Raw genomic sequence first — 27,782 nt, 5'->3', positions numbered from 1 at the left:
AGTTTACTAAGATATTTGCACTGGAAACTGGACCAAAAATACTTAGTAAGATTTTGTAAAACCATAACCCTGATTATAATTTGTTTCTGATTGTTTTGATATCACTGTGTCTTATTTGAGACACAATCAGGCACATGGAAATTTTCCTTTTGAGCCACACAAAGATCACAAAATTAGTTAAGTTAATTTCCCTTTGGAATCAATAAAGTATCTTTGAATATCCTCAAAAGGAGAATATTCCGTCTGTTGTGGCAGGATGTATTTATAAAGCTACCGATTGACTGTTAAAAATAATACATACTTGTCACTGGATTCGATGAGAACGTCTTGAAATTAAATAATATACATTTTTTCCACATTGTATAAATAAAAACTGCTTTGATTTGATCAATAAAGTAATATTTAAGAACACGACTTTTATAGTGAAAGTTTTATTTATGTGGAGGCCCACATAAGTACTTACTGCGGGCCGGATTTGGCCCCGGGGCCTTTAGTTTGACTACTGAGACTCATTCAAATTGTTATCAAATTTAGAAATAAATTGTAATCCTGGATAAAATTTGGCATGTTGTCATTTATTTTCAGAGTATGTACAAGTAATTTGTTTCTGTTGGCATTAAAGACACTTTTATTTGGCCAAATATCAGCTGTGGTGGATTTGATATCTGACACCAGCATTATGTTTCCTCTAAACCCCATTACTGTAGGAAGGATTATTTCCCTGAATACACAGATTTTCCTTTTGTAAAAGATAAGAGACAGAGCCAAACTGTGAGTAAAACCATAGACCTGCGTGCTAAAGCTTTATTTTTATTAGTTCTTTGTCTTGTTTAAATGTTTTTGTCCTTAAATGTAAAAGGTTTTGCTGGTATAAAGTAGATTTCTTTTAAACATACCATGGCACCATCACCATTGTGTTTCCTGTTTAGGCTCCGTTTCTCTTCCTGCTCCATCCTTTAGACAAACATTCCCAACGGATCATCCTCTAATCAGTTTGTTCAGAGGAATTTGATCCACTCCTCCTTTTCATCACGTCTTTTTTTATCAAGTCCTTCTCTTTGATCCTTAGTTCCTCTCTCTTCAAGCTTCAGTAATATTCAAGGAGCAGGAGGGTGTTGCCATCTGAGACGAGACGAAAGAAGAAATCGTTTTTTTTTTTGGTTTTGTTTTTTAAACAGGACAATCTGTTGGTATTTCTGAGCTGGACGGTTCCTACCTGGGAGCCAGCTGGTATCTCCCTCTGTTGTGATGCAGCCGACCTCGGTTCTGTTTCGGAGGCCGGTTCCGGTTCAGGGGTCGACCTTCGTAGGAGTTGGAGAGATGTGAATGGAAACTTTGACCTCCCCCTCTGTGATCTGCTCTCCACTGCGGCGTTTCTGGGTTTTCATAGCCGCTTTGTTCTCCACACGCCGCCTCTCTTTGCCTCCATGTTTGTCCATGTTGAAGGTCTCTTCTGGTCTCTCCTGTCCAGCCCTGATCAGCTGCTGAAGGGAAACCTGAGAGTGAGAGGAAGACAGATGGTGAAAACAACAACAAAACTTTAGATAAACAGAGGAAATGGAAGATTTGACGCTGTGAAATGAGGGATTGCTGAATCTGCAGCTGCATTTCCATTATGCTGCATTCACACCGAAAACGTTTCAACTTCCTCGCTGATCCTCTCCCAAGTCAGGTCCTTTCTAGTCCTGTCTCTGTAGTCGTAGCTCGATTGGTCGTAGATTACAGGACGAGAGCAAACACTGGAATTAGTTTATCCTCCACAGCTTTATTTCTGAGATCACGTCGGAAAATGCACCTCTACGTGCCGGTTGACGCTTCGCGTCGAGCGGCGAAAGTTCAGATATTCTAAGTCCAGCGTTGGACGTGTCAAATGCTCCAAACTGTTCAAACTGCGAAACGCGCTGCACATCGCCTTCACATAGACTTTGAATGTAAACCAGACGCCCTATTAAAAAAAAGACAATTTCTAAACTTTTGGGATCATTAGTTGACTTCTGTTTTGTTGGCCAAATGTTTTCCTGTCTTGACTTGTGTATCTGAACTTTCGCTGCTCAGAATGCATTTGGTGTGAATGCAGCATAAGAAATGTGCACAAAACTGTATTGGTATTCCGCTAATGTCAAAAAATACACAATTTCACAGTTGTACTGTTTCCATTGTATAAAAGAAAATGCAGATAAAATCACACATGAATAAGTTTGTTCACGCGATAAGTCATTAAAAACAAAACTGACTCAAAAAATTTGACTTTAAAGACGAGGAAAAAGTTCTTCACTGCAAAAACACAAAATCTTACCAAGTATTGTTGGTTTAGTTTCTAGTGCAAATATCTTAGTGCCTTAAAATAAGACAAAACTAACTTACAGGAACTTTTCAGCAAGACAAAGGAGCTTCCTTTAAGTCCAGGGTGTCCAAACTGTGGTCCGGGGGCCATCTGTGGCCCCTGAAATGATTGTAATCAGCTCCTGACCACAAGTCAAGACGGGAAAACATTTGGCCAACAAAACAGAAATCAACTAATGATCCCAAAAGTTTAGAAATTTAGAAATTGACTATATAAAGTCACTAAAGACAATTTGTCTCAATTTCTTTAGTTGATATCTGCCATAATGACGAGAAAGTTGCACATTTTCCTTTCTTTCTCACTAAAGTAGAGGATTGGATGCATTTCCTAGAAATAAAGACGCAGCCTGCTGACGTCCAGATAAGATAATTCAATTAACATGTGAATCCAACACTGTTATTAAATCTATCAGCCTGGCTTCGTTAAATATTTCAATCCAGGTTTGAGGCTTAATTTGTCCTTTAAGTTCTTATTTACTCATTGTTTTGTGTAGTCTGTCATAAAGTATGAATAATTTTGCAATGCATGTTTGGAAAATACTAAAATATGAAGCTAATGTGACAAAGAAATTATATTTTCTCCTTAGCTTGTTATTGACATCATAACCTGACTCCTACGCATATCTGCCTTGCATTTAAAGTTAAACTGGGTGGAAGAAAAAAGCTGCAGGGTTTGTTTTTTAACAAAGGCAAATCAGGCAGCTGTGTGTGATTTTATTACAAATTACAGAAAATAGAAAACATCCAAGTCCAGGTTTAGACTTTATCAAAAGAGATGTGGTCTACTAAACTGAATGGGGCCACAATATAAAGTCTTAGTGTGAAGTGAGTAAAAAAAGCACAAGTACAGATGCCAAGTGCTGGTGAAAGGCATGTTAGGCCACAACCACACAAGATTTTTTTGGCTCTGCTTTGTTGACTATTTTATCTTCTAAAACCTGTCGAGGAGATTGGATCTGGGAGGATTAAGATTATTGTCATTAGAGGAAGATGGCAGCTCTCCGGTCATATTTTATGTTCTGCAAATTTAGCGTCTGTTTCCCTTTAGGACGTGGGAGAGCAGCTATTCTGGACTCAATGTCGGAGCGTGATTGCGAGGGCAGACAGGCAGAGGAGATATTCGCTGAGGAGACTAAACATCAGGCCCGATTCCAAACAAAAACCAAGCCGGGCTTCTCAATGATACCACATAGCGCCACCACTACTCTCTCACTCACACACTTCATCTCCCCACAGTTCTGTAGTAATGATTGGTGTCTGTGTCCAACAGAAATGAAACTCTGAGACATGAGGAGTGTATATCATTCATCTATCAAACCAGAAACATCCTCGTGAGACCCACAACGGGTTGCCGTGGGCAAAAAGCCCACGGTCCGGTGCAAATCCAAGAGTCGGCGCCAACATGGCACCTGAAGGTGAAGGTTGGAAATGTTACGGTTAGGAGCTGCAGCTGCATTGTGATGCTAAAAATCAGCATGCAACCTGAAGGCGAGGAGGTGAATTAGGATTTAAAGAAAAAAGAAAAGCATGAAACTGAAAGGACAAAGAGCGAAGGAGTGAAGGAGAGGGGAGCCGCGGAGGGGAAGGGGAGAGACAGACGTGAGGAGTCTGTAATCAGTTCGTCTTGTTGTGTGTCTTAAAATAGAGCTCTCCCAGCCTATAAACAGAAACCTGCTATTACTGCTGCCCTGACAAAGCAAGCCACCACCAAGCCGCGCACAGCACCGAGTGTGTGTGCGTGTGTGTGTGTGTGTGTGTGTGTGTGTGTGTGTGTCCACACACAAACAGAAATATGCATTACGACCACAGGACACATGGACTTCATTACAGCACGGCCCTCTGGGTAATGTGGTTCTGTTAAAAGAACTACAACTATAGATCAATTGTCAGATCAGTTAGAGCGTAAAACATAAAGCTTATGATTTTAAAAAAAATGAAGTGAGGAAGAAAACAACTCTTAAATTTTGACTTTTCTTTAAATAAATTCTGTATTCTTCTAGATTTCATCATGTAGGTATAATAAACTATCAGCCTAGACAAAACGCTACATCTTTTCTCGAAATATTAAAACATTAAGTTGATGTTTTTCTGACTCTCCAAGCTGCTGTATTGTTGTTTATATAAAACCTTTTACATTAAACTTCCAAATGAGAAAAATAACAGATAATAAAATATGATGTGTCTATAGGTCAAAACTACTTTTGAGAAAATAATAAAATACAATCTACTTTCAAGCTATAATGAAGTATGTTGAAAGAAAACAACTTAATTGGGGCACAGTGGAGAAACTTTAAACTGCTGCTGCAGCAGTTACTCAGCATGTTGTTGCTAGGTAACCAAAGAGTGAGTGAGTTGCTAGGTAACCAGAGAGTGAGAGAGTTAGTTGATTCCACCAACTTTGCTCAGCTCACCGAGGTATCAGTGAGTGCTGTGTTATTACAAAGATAAGGTTTTTCTTTATTATCTTTATTTGTAAAGTTAATAAACAGGCATTTTGCCTTTTTTCAGTTTAAAAAGAACTTAATGGTTGATCAACCCTCCATCAATCTGTGGATGGTTGATGCTTTGTTATTTGTGGTTCAGCAGATTGATATTTGGGAGAAGAGGTAGACAGTATTTCATATAAAATATAAGATTTTCTTTTACAAAAGACTTTTGTTTGTGTTAACATGCGACATTTATTTTAAACTGTAAATTAATTAAATAAACACACAAAAAAGACTGAAATAAAAAGGATCCCATATAAATGTAAATATATAAATGGAAACATGCTTTGAATCCAGACGTTAATGTAAATGCTTGCATATTCTTTACAAAATTACCTTTTGGTCATAAAACTCAAAAATAAAAATTCTTCTGAACTTCAAAGAGTTAAACTAATTATTGATAACTTTTAATCCCCTTAATACAGCTCTGGAAGCAATTCAGAGATCATTTAAAATAATCAGTTTCTCTGATTTTACTCCTTATGCTGGAGTAAAATGAACTTTGATCTTTTATTCCATGAACTACTGACAACATGTCTCTGAAATTCAAAGCAAAAATTGTGTACTTATTTGCAGAAAATGAGAAATGGCCAAAATAACAAAAAGATGCAGTGCTTTCAGAGCTAAAATAATGCAAAGAAAAGAAGTTCATCTTCATTTAGAAACAATAACACCAATGTTTTAACTCAGGAAGAGTTCAGAAATCTGTATTTGGTGGAATAACCAAGAGGTTTTCAGCGCAGTGGGCTCTTAATTTTCCAGAGCTGAATTTTAAGAGAAAGAAACTCCATCCTTACTTTCACTCAGCAAAAAGAGCTTATATTGTTATTTAACTCTCTTTTAAAAATTATTATAATTGCCTTGCTTCAATTTATTGGGCTTAAGTGTTATTGTATGTTTTAGTTTTAGTTTATTACTTTAATGAGTTGAGATTTGTCCGTATAACCTGCGAATAAAATGTTACATTTTCTGTTTATTCTTAAAAAATATCTGAAAGCATCTAGATAAATACACTTAGAAATCATCTCCTTTTAATTGTAGTTTTAAAAAGAGAAGCTTAAAACTCCAACTTCAGCCTCTGAACTGAATATGAACAGCTTTCACAGCGATTCTTCTGTTCAGTATCTGAGCTTGTTTATCCTGCTGCAGTAGAAAGTTACTAAACAAGAAACATACTGGAAAAGCAGGTTTGACGACGAGGGTCCCATGGCTCAACGAGGACACTGAGGTTTTCTGGAATGCATTTGAGCCACAGGATCCTAAAAACAGCAGAACGATTCTTAGGTTTTGTCCTTTCTGACCCTCGAGGAAGGTTTCAAGATCAAACATCTCTTCCAAAGAGTTCAGGCTCAGATGCCGGCATAATTACACCAAACAAAAGGCAATAGAGAATAAACATCCACAGCAAGAATGAAAAGTAAAAAGTATTTCTTTATTCTAAAGGGACGTGAGCAAAATTAGAGGTGATCATTAAAAAACATATTCAGAACTTCTGATATTTCTATTTTCATTTAATCAGCTCTGGATTTGTAAGTCTTATAGATTCAGACACATTTCGAGTAGTTTTATTTATAAATGTATTTTTTGTGTTGATAAAATGTTTTTCTTTAAGACAGAAACATGTAGCTGCATATTTAATACCTTCTTACAACACGTTTATAGAAAAACAATCAAAACATTTTTACGGAATATACAGGATTATATAAATGAAATAAAAAAGTTATTTTGATTGTTATAGCGTACATATAGTGATATTATAAAAAATAATCTACTCTGGTTTCTTCAGACACATTATTCTGCACATTTACTCCATATTTAGAAATACAACAATACTTTTTTTGTTTTTTTTTAAGACTTTTTAAAAATCTCTTATGCATTATAAAACTATAAATGCAATATTTTTTATAAATCTTTTGTGCAAATTTACCGGTCATATATTTTGTATTTTAAACATAACTTGTGCATTACTTGTGAAATTTCATCAATTTTAAGTTTAGGAACAATGGATTTGTTGGATCTTTGTATCATTTCTGATTATGATTCTATTAGCTTTCTGTCAAAATGACAATATGAATAAACGCTTTACAAGCATTTCCCCCAAACGTCTACATAATTGGCCCAACAAGGAACAATCAGTGAACTGTATAAAATCACCGACGCTTCGTCATTCAGAGAGTCTTCCACTTTATATAATAACCCAGTTGTCTCTGATATGTTTGTCTTTAAATTACTGATGTGTGGTTTCCAGTTTATGTTTTCATCAGGAGTAAAACACAGGAATGTAATCTCACTCCAAAAATTCTGGGGTCTTTTTCCTGATTTGGAAAACAAAAACTTAATTGAGGACCAAAACGCTGATTTATGCATCATGCTGAATCAACATCTCCTTTATCAAAAGTTGTGTATTAACAGGAAATAAATGGTGAGTCTGCAGCCTCACCTGAAGCTTTTGAGCGTCGAAGGTTTTTCTGTGTTTCTCTGGGTCTCGACTGCAGGACTCTCCCTCTCTGCCTGCAGGTTTCCAGAAGTTTCTCCTTCAGCTGAACAAACTGAGAAAGGCAGAACATCTAGAAAGAAACAGATTTATTTAGAATTTATACCAACATAAGGCCACACATAATTCACAGGGTTTATACACTTTTCCCACAATGAAATTCAAGTATTTTTCAAGCATTTTGAAAGTAAGTACACTTCTACAGCACCAAATGAAGTAAAAAACAGTTTCAATTCGCTACTATATTTTATTAATTACTGTTATGAATAAAGTATTCTGGTAGTATTCTGCATTCTACAGCAGGATATAAGTTAAACTAAATATAACAAACCTGATTGGTCCAAGAACAAAACACTAACAGAAAGTCCAACAATGTCAGTAGTTACGTGCTAAATAAAAATCAAACTTTATGTTCACTACACAGATCAATAAGTCATTAGGAACAATAAATATTCATCACATTAAAAAATCCTAACAAATCATGTTAGTATAAATGACCTTCCTGTTCAAATTAAATGCTTAAAGCTCAATATACAAAGAAAGTTAAATAGAAAAACAATTAAAAAATGTTCTTGCTAACTTTTCTGTCATTTAGCAAATAGAAATAATTTTGCTGGTTCTAACTAATATAAAACAAGAAATTTTAGTCTGATTTAACTCCAGACAGTGAAATAAAAAGTGTGCTTTTATTATTTTTAAATATCTGGTTTCAACTGCACTGTAAAAACAAATGTCTCCAATTTAAATTGGAGACATTTTTCAGAGACTTTCTTTACAGTGTGTAAATTTAGGCTTTTAATTAAACATGGGATTGCAATTTAATAAAAATATGTGCTGCCTGAATATCAAGCATCTTCAAGGACTTCATATTAAAATAAACCACTTTCCAAACTTTGAAAAAGCTTAATTAAAATGCAAGCATTTTGAAGGATCTCACTGAACTCAACATCTAAAACGTCACGTTTCACACATTTCAAACAGTCAGCATGTTAAATGTGGATGAATCCTCTTCCCCTCTCTCTCATTGCTGACCGAATCAGGCTCTCTCACGTCTGCACTCACATCTCCGTCCAGCAACTCAGACTTCTCCGCGCCGCCGTGTGCCAGCAGGTACTTGGAGTGGAACAGCCGACCGTCAAAGCCCTGCCAAGGCATCAGAGCGGCGCTGGGCAGCGCACAGCCGCTGGCATTGTTGGCTCCCAGCAGGTGGCTCAGTCCTCGGACGTAGAGCGATCCCAGCTGCACGGCTCGACTCGAAAGGACAGGCAGCTGAGAACAGAGAAAGTTCTCTGGTTTTCATTTCGCATTGCCTCCACCACAACATTTCTTTATTTTTTTTATATTTGATTTACTAACAGATGCAAGAGTTAGGAAGCATAAAAATATGAAACAGAACATTGGTGATCAAAGTCGTGCTTGCAAGCTCTGAAGGCATTCGGTTTTCAAGTAATTTATTTTTTTAGCATCAATATATGGGACTCATTTGGTATCCAAGAAGTGAAAACTCTTCAAGAATGTATGTTGGGCCCCTTAATAACAATTAGGATTATAGTGCCTTTCACAGACATATAGATCACATCACAAGTCGATTCAACAAAAGCAACTACACAAATTTGTTAACAAATAGATAATAGATCTGATAGAATATTTAATACTAAATATGTAGAATATTCACTGAACCACAGCATTCTGGTAGATATAGAGACTATATGCTTAACCCTCCTTGGTGAGCTAAGCAAAGTTGGCGGAATAAACTAACTCACTGCTCTCTTTGGTTGCCTAGCAACTCACTCACTCACTCACCCTTTGGTTACCTAGCAACCACATGTTGAGTAACTGCCGCAGCAGCAGTTTAAAGTTTCTCCTTTGAGCCTCTTAACTGCTTAAAGACAAAAACACAACAGCATGAATTGAAAACTGGATAAAACAGTAAAGGTCACGTCAACTAGTTTGACAGTATTTCAGATATTTAAAACAACAAAACTAATCAATAATCATCAAAATGAAATGCTTATTTCTTTATACATTTTTAGCTATATCGTCTAGCTTTATCTTAGCTTGACTTTATTAGAATTATTTACTCCTAAATTTCACCTTCTGTTATCATAATTTTAGGGCTGCAACTAAAGATTATTTTAGTAACTGATTATTCTGACGTTTAATCAGATTAAGAAATTGGCACATTCTAAAGATTTTTCATCGAAACACTTAACATTTTTGCCTCATAAATGCTTCAAAATAAAAATAAAAAACAACAGTTTGGAGTGAAAACTGTGGCAAAACAAAGAAGGTCATGTTACCAGTTTGGCATTATTTCAGATATTTAAAACAAAAGACTAATCAATAATTACCGATGTCAACAAGTATCGATATTGACTGATATGAAATGCTGATATTGTGATATGTTTTTCAGATATATCGTCCATCTCTAATAACAATAAAATATAAACTTTAAATAAATAAATATTCTAATCAATAAATAATATTTTAGGAGGAAGTTTTTCTAACAAGCTGATGTAACAGACTGCAAAGCAACTTGTTTCAAGAAATCACAAAACTGCTCTTACTATCGGAGCTAAATATCGCTGAATGCAATGGAACAACTGCCTCATTGCAAAAACGATCCATTTCCTCTGAACATGTTGAATAATGAACCACTGCAGAGACTACAGGAACTAAACAATGGGTAATCTTCTCTGGCAATTTATCCTTCACGCCTTTTTTGTGTTCAAGACAAATTAATGAACAAGAGACCACCTAGGAAGCCTTTGAACGTGATTGTATAACCCAAACTGTGTGGAAAGAAGGTGGTTTTCTGGTTGTGTGGTCAGGTATTTAATGTGTTTCGCTTCATACTGCATTATCACTTCATGGATGAGTTAGTTCGGAGTATTTGTCAGTTTGTTTATCAGCTGTGCTCTGGTGGTGGAGCCATTTTTCCAGGACAGTAATTTACTCTGAGTCAGTCTACGTCTCCCTGTTTTTAAAAAGATGGTTAAGTTTTGTTACTTTGATTGAGGATAACCTATGAGTAGTCAAATTTCTGCTATCTAAACAATGTGAGACACTGTTAGTTCATGTTTATTATTTCCTCCTTCTGTTTATTTATTCTTTACTCCATTAGCGTTATGTTTTGCCTGCCTGTTTTCTGCTCCCTGTGTTTCCCTTCTTGTGTCGTAAGTTCTTGTTTAATTATTCTTTCATTAAAACTTCAACATCAACTCACCGCATCTGTTTGTCTGCTTGTGAGGCATGTGGTTGTGTTTTGCTACAAAATACTAGATTTTCCTTTTACTTTGGGGGTTCTCACAACAGTGTTAGCACCAGTAATGAGTTGTTTTCATCCATGTTTTTATTTTTTGTTAGGAGTCAAAGTTTGCAGAAAAAACTTAACCCGCATGGTGGCAGAGCTAATCAGTACAAAGGCGTATTCAATCGTGTAGATATAAAAAAAGGATTAAAGGAGTAAATTTCTGCCAAAAGAACTGAAATTTTCTAGAAAAAAAAAACTTTAAAATTTCTGAGCTCCAAATCAGGAATTTGCTAGTAAAAAACTCAGAAAGTTTTTGTTTAATTTATGGAGTTTTCTGGGAAAAAAAACTTGTAAATTCTGAATTTGAAAAGTCAAAAATTTGCAAGAAAACAACTTGGAAATTTTTAGTTTAATTTCAGGAATTTTCTAGAATAAACAAACTCAGAAATGTCCATGTTTTTTCTAGAAAATTTCTGGGATTTATCTCAAAATTTTTGCTTTTTTTTGGCACAAATGCACTTCTTTTTTTTCCTGTCCACAATTGCCCTAATACGCCACAATAAATCGGCTTTGGCAACATCAACTGCACGACCTTATCTGCTTCCCTGACATAAAGTAGCCAATTACGTCCAGCTCAAGCCGCCCTCTTCACTGCTGCACTGCTCTGTTAGCCGTCAGATAGCGAGGACAAATCCGTCCAGTTATCTGTCTACCTACTTCCTGAAGAGTTGGAATTATCAAGCAAAGATAAGGTCAAGATAACAAGACGGTCCAAGAATGTGAGCGCCCTGACCAAATTTTACTTTTATCCAGAAGTACAACCATGACGGCAAATAGCATGTTAAGCTACGTCAAAGAGAAACACATCAGTATCAAAATTGAGTGATTTTAATACTATATCTGAAAAACTCCATGCACTGTGGTGGTCTAAGGATGAGTCAAGCAATCTGTACTCTCAACAGGAGAACATGTGATGCTAGACTTGTGTATACAGATAACACACAAGACGCACTTCAGGGATTTCCAGCTGTGAAAAAATTCAACATCCACATTAAAACACCTTTCAAATCTACAATCTTTTACCACAACATTGCAGTTTTTGATAAAACTAACTTTCATCCGACCAGATATTTTTTTTCTGATGGCTTCTGTTTAGAGTTTGTAGCTCACGCGCTAAATGAAAACACTGAATGAAGACCTCTGCTCAGAGTACCTATGACTGGAACAAACTTCCAGAAAACTACAAAACAGCTGAAACTGAGTTCCTTTAAATCAAGACTAAGACCTCACATGTTTAGAATTGCTTTTGAACCATAATAAATGAAACACTGACCAAAATATTTGATATTTGGTGATGGCACACATCAAAATCAGTTGTTAACTGTATTGTAATTTTGTGATTTTATTATGTAAAGCACCTTGAACCGCCGTGTTGCTCAAATGCGCTTCACAAATAAACCTGACTGACTGATTGAATGTCTTAGAATAGTAACTTCTCCCAAATTCTCCAATTTGGACAGCTGTCTACTGCATCTAACACACTGACTGCTCATTAGTACTCCACAGAACCCCTCATAAATAAAAAAACACACTTATATGTACTGTGGAAAAAGAAAAAGTGAAGCTGGAGGAGACAATAAAGGCTAAGAGCTGAAAACATGCAGACGGTAAAGACAGTGGTCGGTAACAACAGGCAGATGTTCCCCCAGTGTGTGTGTGTGTGTGTGTGTGTGTGCGTGTGCGTGTCTGCTCTCACCTGTCCTCTGGCAAACAGCCCTGATAACAGTGATTACATGTACACACACACACAGCCCTGCCTGCCACCTGCTTCCAGTCAAACACAGCTTCATCTTCTGAAAACAATGGATCACTGAGCTGAGACACAAAGGGCCCAAAGGGGAACACAAACACACTGACACCAACACAGAGGGGGAAAAAAGAGACGCAGAGAAACATGAAGAGAAACAGAAAAAGGAGAAAGTGGTCGGATGCTTAGAGTAGGAGAACATGAGAACACACAAAGGCCAGAGACAAAGACTGAAATGTGTCTGTCTGTGTGTGTGTGTCCAGTGGGGCGGAGTGTGTATGGTGTAAATAGCTCCATGTGGTGAGCGTCAGCCAGGACAGGCGGCCTACTGTCGCCAGCGTAGCCTCCCTGTCACACACACCAAAATCACAGTCCCAAGGGGAGGAATGCAACGAAAACCTACCTACACTGAAAACCTACCTCCTTCTCACACACACACACACACACACACACACACACACACACGCACACAGTAAGTTAATAAACCACCAGTTTGTTAGAAACTGTCTTTTGTGTCAGACTGCAGTGTGATGCATTTAGTTAAAAATCAGTAAAGTGAGTTAAAGCCCCTCTTCAGTTCCTCCTCACCGTCGCATTCAAATCAACACCCAGCCCTAATTATTGTATGGAGAACAGACGAGCTGCAAAAAATACAAATTACTTGACGTGAGTACAGTAATTAAGCTGTAAAAATAAATGGGGCTACAAAAAAAAAAAAGGAAAAAAGGGAGGAAACGCTGCGGTTGTTTTCCCAGAGAGTGAAAACGCTCATCTGCAGGAAACTGATGGATCTCACCGTCAGATTAACTAAACTCCCTGAAAACTGAAATTAATTATAAAGTTATAGAGTATTATCACACCTGACAGATAAAAAAGCTTCTTTACTTTCATATGAAATATATTCGATACTACAAGACTATCAATGGATATGTTTAAACACATTTAGATTAACCAGTCAATTTTTAACAGGACTGTTGAAAGTTTAAGACATTAACCAAATAATTGTTTTCTATAGATTGGAGAATTAGTTTACTTACCAAAACTTCAAATTCTAAAAATGAAGAACAGAAGAAAAAAAAACTGAATTTAGGAAAAGTAAAATAATTTCTTACGGTAGAGCTGGACGTTATGGCTGAAAAAAGTATCACGATAAGTGTTTTATATCAATAATTATTGATTAATTTTTTTGTTTTAACTATCTGAAACACTCCCAAACTGCAACCCGTCATGTTTGATCCAGTTTTATTTCTAAGCAGTTATGAGGCTCAGTGGCGAAACCTTAAACTGCTGCAACAGAACTTACTTAGCAGGATGTTGCTAGGTAACCAAAGAAGAGTGAGTGAGTTGCTAGGTAACCAAAGAAGAGTGAGTGAGTTGCTAGGTAACCAAAGAATAGTGAGTGAGTTGCTAGGTAACCAAAGAGTGAGTTAGTTGGTCATAGAACTTTACTGTGAAAAATGAAAACAGCTCACAAACACACAGCTGTAGGAATAAAAATCCATTTTTGTTATTTTATTTATCCTTGGTTGTTCTGGACTTTTCAACATGAGGTCTGACAACCGCCAGCCAAGATTGTTATCCAAAAGAAATTGTGAAAAAAGAAATTAAAGCATACAAGAGAAAATCTGAAAATGCATAACATAATTATAATCTAGTTCCCAGTGCAAATATGCTTGAAATAAGATAAAACGAACTTACAAGTAGCTTTTCAGCAATGTATATTAGCCTGTTTTAAGTCAATAATTCCTTAATATTCATGAACTAGTACTTGCTTACTGGAAGATTATTTCCCTTAAAATACGGAAAATGTATGAATAATAATCTACCAATGGAGCTAGCACTTTTTCATCAATATTAAGGAATTATTGACTTAAAACAGGCTAATATACATTGCTGAAAAGCTACTTGTAAGTTCGTTTTATCTTATTTCAAGTGTACAAAGATATTTGCACTGGGAACTAGACCAAAGTTGTTTGTAAGATTTTGTGTTTTTGCAGTGTGGTGTCCATCCCCAGCCCTCTTAAAACTTTCCCATAATTCAAAATACTACCAGAGCAGTTTATTGTACGCATTTTCCTCCTGCTTTTTTTAAAAGTTGTTCCACGATTTCTAGGAAAGTCAGCACTTTTCTTGCCATCTTCTCTCCTTTTTCCCTAAACTTTCTAATAATGGAAGCGCTTTCCAAGTTGTGTTTACCACAAGTCGACTTGTTTACTGTAAATTCAAGCATGCATTGTCTTTTTGGCCGCATAAAGCCCAACAGAGTTTATCACAACAAACGAGAGAGGAAAAATCAGGATCTTTTTTTTTTAAGTGATGTTGATGATAATCCGTGTGTGACTGACCTGGATCTGCCGAAGCTCCAGGGGCGACTTCAGCCTCAGACACACGGCCTGACTCAGGTACGCATCCACGTCCTCCTCAGACAAAGCCTCTACCTGACACGCAAACAAAAAAATAAACACACAAAAATAAAACAACACACCACACACAGAGAGAGAGGAAAATATATGGTTTGCAAATTCAATCACATCCAAGTGTGGGTGCGTTTGTTTGGTCTGCTCGCTGCGCAACAATTCAACAGAGAAAGAAACAATGCTGACAGCAGAAACAAAGCTGCCCGGTTGTGTGAGCAAAACAAACAAACCCCGAAGTTATTTAAATAGAGCAGTGAGAGGGGAATGTGAATGCAGCACAGATCAGACAACGGCCACTATTGTGTGTCAGGCCGTCGGCTCATCTCTGATTATCTACTCGTCTAATGGTCTGTTTGACAAGCTGCTCTCATGTCTGTCTGTTGCTCCTTCATCCATTTAAATCAGCGGCTGCCAGTCACCGTCTGGCTGTGGGACTGAAATCAGTGTGTCTGGAAAACGGCCCGTCGGTCGCTCAGCTGTCCATTCAACACGCCAACCTCAAGTATTTAATGTTAATACGACTCCATAAACTGCAATTCAACCTCCATAAAAGAGAAGGATTTATGTTTAAATTACTTAAAATGTGATTTTGGTGTGAAGAAGCTTAAAAAGGACATTAATTCGGTTAACGGGAAACCGAATTAAAACTTTGATTTTATTAAACCTCTCAGTCTAAAGTGACATTTATTTTTGCTTGAGTTACCTGTAGCTTATTATTAAGTTACACATTAAAAGTTTGGCTCATGATATGCATGCTGACAAGAAAATCCGACTTTAATCTGCCGATAAAACTCTAAATTTTCTCTTTTGACAGAGACGTTGCAAAAGCAAAGGATATGGATTAGCATTCAGGACATGTTACCGTGGAATATTGTCTCTGCTGCCTGGATACCGAGTTTCTGATAGGCTTGTCATGATAACAAATACTGATGGACAACAAATTGCCCTAGAGGTTATAGCAAAAAACAATTATATTCTTGTTTTGAGACTCTTTCCAAGTAATATAATAGTAATAGCATAAATATGAAAGTACGGCCTCTCAAATATCAATAAGCTCTAATTTCTAACAAACATTTAACACCTGAAATGGAAGACGATTAAAATATCCAAAATAAATTAACAAAACAACAGAATCAATGAAAGAATGAATACTTAAGTCTCTGTAAATAAAACTGCTAGTTGAGGCCAAAACTCCAGACCGAAGACTTTTGTCACCCAGTTTTTGGTAGAAAAAGAAAAACCAATCATACAAACGGAAATTACTGACCTCATTTTAATTTATGTCATTAGTTGATTTATTGCTTATTGAGACTTGAGACTGTTGTAGGCCAACAGTTTTCAGTCAGAGGCCTCATCAGATTCACTGCAACACTGACTGCTACTGGAGATCCTTCCTGTCTGCAGCATCACCAAATACAGCTCTGGGAACTAAGAGCCCACCGCATCTGAGCCCCACTGAAAACCTCCTGGTTATTCCACCAAATACTGACCTCTGATCTCTTCCTGAGGTAAAACATTCATATTGTTGTTTCTAAATCAACTTGTTTTATTTGCATAATTTGAGGTCTGAAAGCTCTGCATCTTTTTTATTTTGACCTTTTCTTATTTTCTGCAAATAAAAGCTACATTTTTGCTTGGCGTTTCAGAGACATGTTGTCAGAAGTTCACAGAATAAAAGAACAAAGTTCATTTAACCAAACATAAACCTGTAAAGAGAAACTGATCATTTTAAATGGTCTCTTCATTTTTTCCAGAGCTGTGTGTCTGAATATGAGTTATGATGACATATAATTTCCTTTTGGGATAAATAGTTTTAAACTGAATTTAATTGAACACATAAACTAAACTCAATATTAAATGGTATATATGTTAACTGATAAACTACAGCAGTTTATTTAAAACCTCATACATGAGAGACATAACTATGTCCCTCATCCCTCATATTTTTGGACTAACAAAGCATCAAACTGCTTTCTAATTTTTGTTTTGCTTCTTTGTCATGATGCACGCACGTTAATCCAGGTGGTTTGATCCCTCAGATAACCAGATGACGTCGTTGCAGGCTCAAAAAACACAAAGTCTTCAACTTTCACATATTCTGAATTTGTTTAAAACTTACGGCCAATTTGATATTAGATATTCAAAGCCTTCTGATGCTCTGAAAACTTGCTGTTGACGCAAGAGCAGAAGTTACAAAGACCAGTGTCTGCAGCTTAACTCCGGACTCTGTGGGTGATAAAAGCGGCGCTCAGCCAATAGCAGCACAACACAACCCTTCGTGTCAACAAGCAGTGTTTAATTTCACATCACATGCTGACAAAAGAGCAGAATAATTGTTGTGTATGTCAGTGATGTGAATCCCAAATCCAAAGCCAACTTGTCTGTTTACATGTCACCAAATAAATTTGGTCTTTCATTTACTGTTTACATAAATCAGCAGGTGTAGCCTTACCACCCATTCATTACCAGCAGAATGTATTCTTTGGAGGCTACGCCAAACATGCAAACCTGACCACGGAAACCCACAACAGACGTATTAATCAAGGTGGAGACGTAAGCACTTAGAAGTGCCGTTCAATCACAATGTCTCTGTGTTTTATGTAAGTGAACAAATCATGAATTATGATGGGAGTGCAAGACAACTTACCTGAGCTGCTATTGGTATTTTACGTTACAGAACAACACATGGCGGCACAGGATTGAGAAGAAAATGATACACGGGTCTCAACTTTTTCCAATTAAAAATCTTAAAAGTGTGGCAGGGATTTGTGTCCAACCCCTCCCTGGATGGTAGTTTAGTATATTTGCTGGACTCTTCCCATTTCCAGCTGCTACATTGAGCAGTTCTCTGTGAAACGTTCAAAGAATATTGTTTTCATAACTGAACAAGACATTTAAACTTCTCCACTTTATTTCTGACTGTTCTTTTGTGTTCCTCGGTCTGAATGACACAGTTTATTCTCTAATGTTCTCCAACTTACCTCTTTGCTGCATTTCTACTGAGATCAACAGGTGAACTGTATTCACTACCCTGGAGTATTGAGAGTACTCAGTTGAACTGGACTTTATTTAGAGGTACCAGAGTAAAGTGGGTTGAATGACTCAATATTTCTCTGTGTTTTGTTTGAAAAACCTTTTTAAATCATGTATTCGTTCCCTTACACTTAATTGTGCTCTATTATGTGTTGGTCTGCCTCATGAAATCCCAATAAAGTACAAAAAATGTGAAAAGGTTATGAATATTCTGACAAAGCAGCTTAATGAAAGTATTGTAGTTGCCATTATGATTAATGATTTATGTGACTTAGACAAAGAATCAGAGAATACATCTGACACGCTTCACTGATTTTCTCTACAATTAAAAAAAGTTACAGGGGACCTATTATGTAAAATTAACATTTTGGATGTTTTTATATTTCCATTTTGGTTTCTACTGCTTCTAAAAACAGACCAAGTGCTTAAAAAAACACCCAGCTGTTTATTGGCAATAAGTTAATGTTTTTTAGTGTCTGATGAACCTCCAGACTGTTTCGTCATATTCGACAGGAACTGCACCGTTACCTAGAAACCTCAGCCGAACCCAGCCCGTCAACTAACAACCCAAGATGAGCTCCAGCGCATTTGGTCAGCTGGTTTTACAGCTATATGGGCTGCATAACGGCTACTGGAAAAGACAAGTGTTTTGCTGTTGACTTAGCATCCAGAAAACACTTGCTGCATTCTTGCTGGTTGTGCAGGAGGCTCCACTTCTGCTTTTCAAATATGTGCGGTTGTATAATTGTGCATGTGTTTGCAGTCATTTTCACATGTCAGTGTAAACATTGAGCTGGGGGCGGTGGGTCGCCATCAGTGACTTTTTTGGATTTAAAGTGACAAGAGACCCTAAAACAACTCAAAATAGGCAGAACCGAGCAGACTCAAATATCATTATCTCAGAATAATTTTGTGCACAAAATGTAACAAATATGTTCTGTGTCACCCACTGACTGAAGCTAACCTACTCAGGGAAGCGAAATAAGTCCTCTTTAAGATAAACAGAACAAAATCATCGGTGAAGCAAGACGGCGGTACCTGAAGGACGATGTATGTGACGAGACAAAGAGCCGCCAGGAGAGAGTCTCCAATCTCTCCATGCAAGTCAGAATAGTGAAGGCAGTCAAAGACAGTAAGGAAGGCTGCAAGGCGAAGAGCAGAAACCTCAGGACCAGAGCTAAACCATAACAGGTCCAGACTGGGTTGACCACCTACAAATTAAGACAGAAGAGAACACAAGATGAGATAGACGCAACACACCATTTAAAAGATAACAGATGTTTTTGTTTTTAGGCCGTTTTCAGACAGTCGTTCCCAGTAAATTAGCAGGAGCGAAGCGTACATGGGATGTTAATGGGGACGGGATGGACCGTGTCAGCTTCTTTCAGAGGGTTTCCAGGGAAGACGAACCATTCCCTGATGGCTGGAGCATCCACAGAGCTGCCTAAGAACACGCAGAAAATTACACGTCTCACCCAAATTTACTGTTTGGTGACATCAAACCATTTTTCTCCAGAAGCAGCTTCAGTGTCTTCGGCATATTTTTATGAATCCACTTAAACCTTTATGCGTTTTTGCTTTCGTACCATCTTTTCCGAGCAACAGCAGCAAACCATAGACGCGCTGTCTGCACGGCTTGTAGACGAAGGCCTGAGGCAGCAAATCCTCGTCCTCTTCGTCCTCCAGAGAGTTACTGCATTCGGTGACTCCAGCGCACACAACACTGTAAACCATGAAACCCTCCGCCGCTACATGTTTCTCTCTACATGCCTGCGGAAAACCACACAGCAAAAATATTTAGCTCTTCTGGTATTCAGTATGTTACAAGCTGCAGGGAGATTTACAGCTAAGACGCACATTATGAATCATAACATACCTTTAAAATCTCAGGACTAACGTATTTCTCAAAGGCAGAGGGTGGAACAGAAATGTCAACCAGTTCATAATCTTTGTGTCCAGGAAGTAAGTAGGAGCAGATTCCCTTCTTTAGCAGCTCCCTTTGGGAAGATGCTACATTCAGGGAATGTGGGACAAGTCCAGTTTCCTCTGGAGAAGCAGACAAAGAGCTCACAAACTGGGCTACAGCCAGGACTACCTCACCCTGAGGAGGACCACAATACGGCGCTGGATTTGTTCTCCTGGGAACGACAAAGATCTTAGCATCTTTTTCAAACATCACCAACAAACTGAGAACCAGTTATCACTCAGTTATCAGTTGAGTGATAACTGGAAACTTATCACTCAACTGGAAACTGTTATCACTCAACTGTTTCCAGAAAATCAAAGTGAATGCAAAGCTTCCTACGTTTGTTAAGTGTAAATTACCAGAGGTAGCTAGTAAGTGGTTACATTTACTTGAGTAATTTTTGGGGAAAAAATATTTTTAGAAGTATTTTTACTAGACAGTATGAATAAAAATAACTTTAAACCACACTGTACTGGAGTTATTTGGGTTGAAATTGAATACAGACATTTTTTCACAGTACATTACAGGTTTGCGACTGATACCTGTATGCTGCCACAGCACTGCTCCTGATGTGCTGCATGAGCTCCTCTGAAACCACATCATTACCCAGCAGACAGGCCAGCAGAGGCAGCTGGGTCACGCTCAGCCCAATGTTTCTGCAGAGCCTCTGCCGGTCATACATGACCGTCGTTAGGCCATTTATTCGCAGCTTTGCCACGGACAAGTAGGGGGCACTTAAGAGATGAGATAAAACTACGTGTTCAGATCAGTTTGTCCACGTTCTCCATCACTTATTATCATCTTCGTATAAGATCAACATGTAGTCCAACACAGCAATTTAGGCTGCACCTGCCATTTTGCAGCCATTACAACGCACTTTTAAAATCCAGCTACACCAATGTAATCATTTTTTTTACAAACCTGTCATATATGATGAAGTCTGTGTCTTGTCCCAGAATCCCCATGCTGCCATGGCAGTGAGCATAGCTGGCAATTTCATAGTCCGCCTCTCTCACTGAGCAGAACACGTCCTGACCCAGTGACCTGCAGACCAAACTGCAGCTGATCAAACTTCATCCAACAAAACTCTGTATCCTCTGTCTTTAAGAATTAAATTAAAAAGCTGCATCATCTTCAGTCAGGGAAACGCTAACCTGAGAGCAAAAGGAGTGAATGTTGCCAGAGCGGATGGCAGACAGGAGAGCTGTTGACCCGGCTGTTCTCCGTGTTGCTTAATGTGGTTGAATATTTTTATAATATCCTTGTTCACCCTGAGTCGCCTTTTCACCTATGAAAACACAAGCAGGACATGTTTGCTGTGCCTAATAAACAGAGCAAATAAATCTGTGTCTCTCCTCACCCACTCTGGTCTCTTCTGCTCTTCCACCACTCCATCGAAGAAAAAAACCAATTTGATGCCTGCAGAGGTAAAAGTCTCCACCCATTGCTTCAGAACCTCCATGTACTCCATCCACTGGCCTCCACACACCCAGTTCATACATGAGTACCAGTGGCAGAGGCAGGACATGCCGTCAACAACCAGTGTGGGACCTGCACAACGACGAAACAGGAAAATGAAACGACGTGCAAAAACAAAGCAAAGTCCAGCAGGAAAGAAATGTTTAGCTGGATAAGTGCATGATTTGGAAAAACATGCATTCAGTAATAATAGTTAACATTATAATAAATCGCTATCGAAACATCAGACGTCAATTTTTTCTTCTTTATTTGAAAGTAAATATCAAAAATAGTGTGAGCCAGAAAAAGCCTTACCAGTGGTTAAATAATTAATTCCCATGCTTCCATGCATAAGCAGCATTTTTTATTATTTTTGTTGGAATTGTTCTTATTTGTTTCTACAAACAAGTCAAAGGATGGTGGATGTAAAATGGGATTGTTGACAAAATAATGTTACTCTCAGTGACAGACGAATTTAAAACCTGGCATATCTCACTGAGATTTGCATTACAAGGAAATAAACTAAAACAAGTAACAAACTGAAGAGAAAGCATCCATCTTAACAGTATCTAAAGGTCATGTTTTGAAGAAATATTTAAAAAGTAGACTTGACACAAGTCCAGAGAGATGCATTAGCCCTCACAGTTTTTATTAGTGAAAATAAGGTCAACATCGTTTCAGCATTATGGTACAAAGCCACAGTGAAACAGAGAAACTCAGCTGGTGATGTTAGAGGAGCCGCTCTGCTGGTTTTTGGTGACATGCTGTCTGGCCATCTCTCTCAGGTTCACTGTCACACACGCCTCTGGACAGCATCGCTCCACGAAGCTCTGCAGACCTTTTACACCCATTTCTGCAGAGCGCAAACAAACACATCCATAAAGTAGATAAATAAATATGTCCTCTGAATAAGACGAAACTTTACTGAATAGCGTTAAAATTACATTATTGTTGCTGATATGTTATTTCGATCAAGGATTTGAATCCGAAGCATGCGTTATCTCTGCTGCTGCTGCTGCGGTCACAACAGACAGTAGGGCAGTTTCCTTACATAAAAATACGGATATTTTTATTTTTACCCAGTCACATAACTGTTCACAGCTGCGTGTCGCGTCTTTACAACACTTAAGAGTCTGCGAGGAATATTTAATGATCTGCTGTCGCCAACAGCTTAAACTTACTATGAAACCTCTGGGTGATTATCAGGGGTGGGGAGTGTTTGTCGGTGCGCTGTTTACATGACGAAAATTCAAATTACTTCCGGTGGTGTGCGCGTGACGTCATCGCGTTCCAATCCAAGGCGCGGAACGAATCTGCAGTTTCAAATCAAAACGTAGGTACGTTTCTGGAAAGGTTTAGATTTATTTATTTGTATAATGTGTTCGAATATAAAATATTTTCTTGAAAAGTATCTGCATTCATTAAAAAAAAATACTTTTTTAATCTCAGAGAGAAAGTAAATGTTCTTGTAAGTCATATTATGCAGTTTTCTTCAAAGATTTACTGGAGATGTGGCTCCTGTAGGTAACTGTATTACAGGGATTCTGAAGAAGCCTCTCACTGAAGACAATCTGTTGTTGTCTCATAAAGAGCACATGGTTCTAATTTTTATTTTACACAATAAAGAGTTGCTAAATTGGTGTTGTTAAGTCCCTGGGTCTCATAATGCTACCCCAACAAATAAGAGATTACATTCTCCATAAAAGACTTACAGAAGATTTGCTGAATCTTCATCAAACACTGAAGGACTCTACTCTGTCTCTTCTTGTAGATGTCCTTACTGTTGCAGCTCTAGTCCAGCCCGTTGTCACGGTTTACGGGTATTTACAATCCTGCTCCTTTTCTCCCAAAAATGGAAATAGTACTTGACCTAAACTAACAGATTTGGAATGTAAATAAAAGCACATTCTGGCATTTATATGTTCTAAATCAGGGATCTGAATCACCAGTCCTTGACTGCAAATAACCTGCAACTCTTGAAAACTACAAACAAAGGCTGAAAGTACTTCCATGGCATTTGTGCCATGTTATAAGTGAAATAATCTGCCAATGGAACTAGTTCATTTTCATCAGTATTAATTAATTAATAGCTTAAAACAAGCTCCTATTTCTGGCTGAAACATTACTTCTAAGTTTACACAAGAAGCTAGACCAAAAATACTTAGTAAGATTTTGTGTTTTTGCAGTGCAATAGTCATTTTTATGACTATTTATGTTTTTTTCACAGACAAAAAATGAAATCATCCTGCAGAAATTCAAGTTTAAATTACACTACAATAGATTAACATATATACAGCTCTGGAAGAAAATCAAGAGACCTCTTAAAATGATCAGTTTCTCTGATTTTACTCTTTATAGGCATATGTTTGAGTAAAATGAACATTGTTCTTTTATTCTATAAACTACTGACAACATGTCTCTGAAAATCCAAGCAAAAGTTTGGTTTTTATTTGCAGAGAATGGGAAATGGTCAAAATAACAGAAAGATGCAGCACTTTCAGACCTCAAATAATGCAAAGAAAACAAGAAATATTCATTTACAGACAACAATGCTAATGTTTTAACTCAGGAAGAGTTCAGAAATCAATATTTGGTGGAATAACCAGGAGTTTTTCAGTGTTGTTCAGTGCAGTGGACTCTGAAATATTTCTCTGTCGTCTCCAATGGCCCACTAAACTGTTGGGCGAAACTGGAGAATAACTCCTTCACATTAAATAAAGTCTACTGTATAAATCCTAAATGTTAGTGGAAGTTTTTAGTCATTTCTTGCACTGAATTTCAATGTTCAATGTTTAAGAGCACATATTTGTGAAATAATATGTCCAAAACAGAGGGTTAATGAATATGCAGGCTTTTAGAAAACGTAACCGAGGTTGCCGGTGCTCGAGTTCTACCGTAATTACAAATACACTTTCTAAAAGTGTCATGAATGAGAATGAACCATTGTAGTTTTGTGGGTTCAGTCAGACCTCATAATACCTCTCCAGGCAAGAGTAAGTAAGGGTCTAATTGCACTCAAAGAGAATGGGAGGGGGTGGTCCTCCTCTCTGGAGTCACAAGCTATTAGGTCTACCTTCCCAACACAAAGCAACCCCATCCCGTCCGTTCTATTGTCTGCTCCGAGCAATAATAAGGAAGGGAACATATGCTGGCAGTCAGTCCAGCTGTCAGCATCTGTTGTTTCTCAGCCAGATGCTCCATGGGCTGAGTGGACAATCCTCCCAAACAACCAGTATTCTTCTCAAACACTTTATCCAAGGAAGGAGGAGCAACGTTGTAAATTTTAGTCACAAACGAGAGAGAGAGAGAGGAAGCAGCAGGACTCCTCCTCCTCTCAGTTTTAAGATTGGAAGTTTCTAAGTTTGGGTGAAACTGAATTGAAACGTTTTATTCATTTATAAGGCAAGAAGAGAAATAAATTTGCATTACATTTTTTATTGAAATAATATAACATTAGAGAACAAATGCATTCTTAATTTTGTTTAAAAAAGTAGACCTGAGCTAGGCAGACATTTCTATTTAAAATATGAGAGCAAGTCCATTTTTCAGTTTAATATCGTAAAATGTGATAAATCTGCAGTATGTAACTTTTATAAATTTTTTTAACGTTTGTTGTAACCGTCAATTTGTCGTGAGATGTTGGTATGAAACAGATAATCTGTGAAAATAGGTTTTCCTGCCAGCACATTTAGCAGCCAATACATGAGGATGATTGACAGCAGTAAGACCCTCCTTCCTGCTGTGTTTGGTTGGGATCAGTGCATTTCATCAGACGGCAACAGCAGCTCAGGGAGAGATCGATCTTTTCACAGGTTATCCGTCTCAAACTGTCACAACATGCTGACAGTTTTACAAATATGTAAAAACCACATTCTTTATAAAAGTTACTGCAGCTTTAATGTTGAGTCTTATCAAAACTCCGGCCTATAAATAAACACCTGCTTGTAAAACACGTGCTTGCTCCAGTAAACTGAACACCTGCTTTTGCACACATCTGCATGCATACATTCATACTCAACCCCCCACAAAGTGCTACACAGTGGCCAGTCCAGAGTGGGGCTTAAACTCCATAATCCTGCATCTCATTCTCATTTCTCATAGTTTGGGTCTGCTGCCTATTCACGTTAGATCTTTTCAGCTTCCTCCTCCTCCTACACTTGCTCTTCTTTCTCCTCTTCGATGGCATCCCCTTTGATTCCCGTCTCCTTGCAGCCCCCCACCCCCACTCCTCTCCCGTCCTGACCAAAGCTTGACTCGGGGGTAACAGAGGCAGATGTTCTAGGAGCACACGACTGCCCTCAGCCCCGCTGAAGGCCCCCACCCACCCCCAGCACCTCCCATTTGTACTGGATCAGCAGTTAACCCCCGGAAAGAATTGGCCATACAAGCACGCACACACTCGCACAAAGAGCGCTGCTGCCCAAATCTGTAAGAGCTCAACAGTTGTCCGATTGAATGAGCAGCACACACAGATACGCAGTCACACACACCAAGCCCTGTCCAGATCCCCTCAGGTCTCCTGATAGCAGGAACACTGGGGGTCGGGCCTGGTGTCAGCGTCCAGGGTCCAGCGTCTCTGCGGGCAGCTGGCCCGGCTAATCCAGCTGCTGGAGACCGCTGCTTCTCAAGCTAAAGGCCAAGGACTCCTGGAGAGCGGCGGGTCAGGCATCTCCAGGGGCAGCTTCTCTGTGATTTGTTCATAATCCAGGAAAGACAGATTTGTCTGGTTGTTTCTAGTTCATATCAAGTATCAAACTTCACAGTGCAACTGATCCGTTAGATCAGTGGCGTCTGATTGAAAAGGGCCATTTGTGGCAAAATGTGTTGCTAAAACTTCCTATTAAACTGTTAAAATATTACAAAATTCGTACACTTTAAATAACAAGTAATTTACAAAAAACTTTTCAGCAAGAAATATGAGTTTGTTTTAAGTAAGTAATTCCTTAATCTTGATGAAACAGTACTAGTTATGACTGAAATAATCTACCAGTGGAACAAACCATCTTAACTTATAATATATGTTTGTTACTGGTTTCTCGATTGGTGACTATATGATGTATTTATGACTTTATTTTTGTGTTTTAATGACGTGAAGCATTTTGAACTTCCTTGTTGCTGAGATGCTATACAAACAAACTTGATTGATTAATATAAGTTATAGTCTGATGCCAGTGTTAAATAATTGTCCTCTATCTCTCCATCTATCTCTGTGCAGCATCCAGTCAATTTTGAAAAGGCCGGAACTGATGGTTAAATGAAGATTTATTAAGGCCATCAACCACTGTAAGAGCTAGACAAGAACAAATAAAAATTGTTACATCGGTACAATTTATTCATTAATGCGAGCAATAACTTAATTTTCATAAACATTTGAAATTACTCAAATAAACTTAAATATTCCCAATATTCCCTTATTGACTGAAGCTAAAATTTGAAGTTGCTTTTTATTCGTTTTTCTGTTTTAATTTATTGCAGTTACAAGGTGTGTTCTGTTACCATAGCTACCTTAACAAGGAAGTTACCAAAATAAAAGCATTGACCCTGTGTATCTACATCACTTAATCATTCGAGGCGCCATGATGAACATCGGTAGTGAGGGACAAGAATATTGAACAGAGCGACTTTAGTTGTTTTCCAAAGTTGTTTTTGTCAGTTTATTCATGGTTTCTACTTGTTCGACTCGAGCTAATTTGTCTGTGAACGTAACACACCTGGTTGAGGTTCAAAGACGGCGGTATTTACAAAACGGCTAGCTTGGAAACCAACCCACTCCCTCCTGACGTGTTGATCAAATTACAGACTTTGCCTGAATTCACACCACATGATTTATGTCACTATGTCATAAACAGCGTTTCCCCCTTACACAGGAGCAACCTAAAAACGTACAAAAGACGCTATGCTAATTTCCGTATGCTAGGCTACATGACGGTGCGGCATTATGGTTCCTAATGGCTATATCGTACTTTCTCCATAACACCATGTTTGATATCTTTATAATTATACTTGCATATAAAGTATATTAACGTTAATCTTCTTACCTAGTAAAAAGTGTTTGCTGTAAATCCGCGGTTACGTCCAGGGCTGACAGTCATTCTGTTTGACGGCTGCTATCCGCCGCCGTATCTTTGCTCATTAAAAGTTATAAAATAAAAACAAGTTTTGGTTTGCGTCCTTGTCTGTTTGTGCAGCCGACAAAAATACCCTGTCACCATCTTTAAAGTGAAATCAACTAAATCAAAGCAATATTTTGCCACCAGATGTCTGTTTGTTGACAGGACTTAAAGGAGCGCATTGGTTGCTTTGACGTCCATCATGGCGGAGCAGGCACAGTTCTGAAGAGCGTGACGTCATGTGCAAAGAGCGCATTGGTTGCTTTGACGTCCATCATGGCGGAGCAGGCACAGTTCTGAAGAGCGTGACGTCATGTGCAAAGGGCCAGTATAACCTTAACCAATAAACAAAAGTAACTACACTCAGTTGGCCTTTACAATCTATCAATGTTCTCTAACAGCTAGACTTCTTTCT

The 27,782-nt window shown here is 38.0% G+C and overlaps 1 protein-coding gene across 6 annotated transcripts; it reads right to left on the bottom strand.

Annotated features, from left to right (window-relative positions):
- Positions 1 to 554: 554 nt before the first annotated feature.
- On the bottom strand, positions 555 to 27,577 carry fam120b (family with sequence similarity 120 member B). Of its 6 annotated transcripts, none has more exons than XM_015020731.1 (15): positions 27,296 to 27,577; positions 21,979 to 22,110; positions 21,160 to 21,350; positions 20,954 to 21,087; positions 20,721 to 20,843; positions 20,342 to 20,533; positions 19,710 to 19,971; positions 19,420 to 19,603; positions 19,176 to 19,277; positions 18,872 to 19,044; positions 14,729 to 14,821; positions 8,386 to 8,592; positions 7,270 to 7,396; positions 1,217 to 1,496; positions 555 to 1,122 (listed from the first exon to the last, which is right to left on the bottom strand). In XM_015020731.1, the coding sequence occupies exons 2-15, from the start codon at positions 22,106 to 22,108 to the stop codon at positions 1,098 to 1,100; spliced, it is 2,223 nt and encodes a 740-aa protein (XP_014876217.1). In that variant the 5' UTR covers positions 22,109 to 22,110; positions 27,296 to 27,577; the 3' UTR covers positions 555 to 1,097. The 6 variants fall into 6 exon arrangements, with proteins under 6 accessions (XP_014876217.1, XP_014876213.1, XP_014876214.1 ...); XM_015020727.1 differs by lacking the exon at positions 27,296 to 27,577 and adding an exon at positions 22,439 to 22,529; XM_015020728.1 differs by lacking the exon at positions 27,296 to 27,577 and adding an exon at positions 22,350 to 22,438.
- Between the last annotated feature and the right edge of the window lie 205 nt (positions 27,578 to 27,782).

This window comes from Poecilia latipinna, unplaced genomic scaffold (assembly GCF_001443285.1).
Source record: "Poecilia latipinna isolate Pla-1442-1.1 unplaced genomic scaffold, P_latipinna-1.0 Scaffold2642, whole genome shotgun sequence".
NCBI lineage: Eukaryota > Metazoa > Chordata > Actinopteri > Cyprinodontiformes > Poeciliidae > Poecilia > Poecilia latipinna.
This window is presented reverse-complemented; position numbering and strand designations above follow the sequence as displayed.

Bases quoted from the DNA above. Each gene is read 5' to 3' on its own strand.
- fam120b (XM_015020731.1), bottom strand. From the start codon at position 22,108: ATGGGTGTAAAAGGTCTGCAGAGCTTCGTGGAGCGATGCTGTCCAGAG. The intron at 14,822-18,871 runs GTACCGCCGTCT...TTTGCGTGTCAG, and splicing joins TCACATACATCGTCCTTCAG to GTAGAGGCTTTGTCTGAGGA. The intron at 1,123-1,216 runs GTAGGAACCGTC...GTCTCGTCTCAG, and splicing joins AGATACCAGCTGGCTCCCAG to ATGGCAACACCCTCCTGCTC.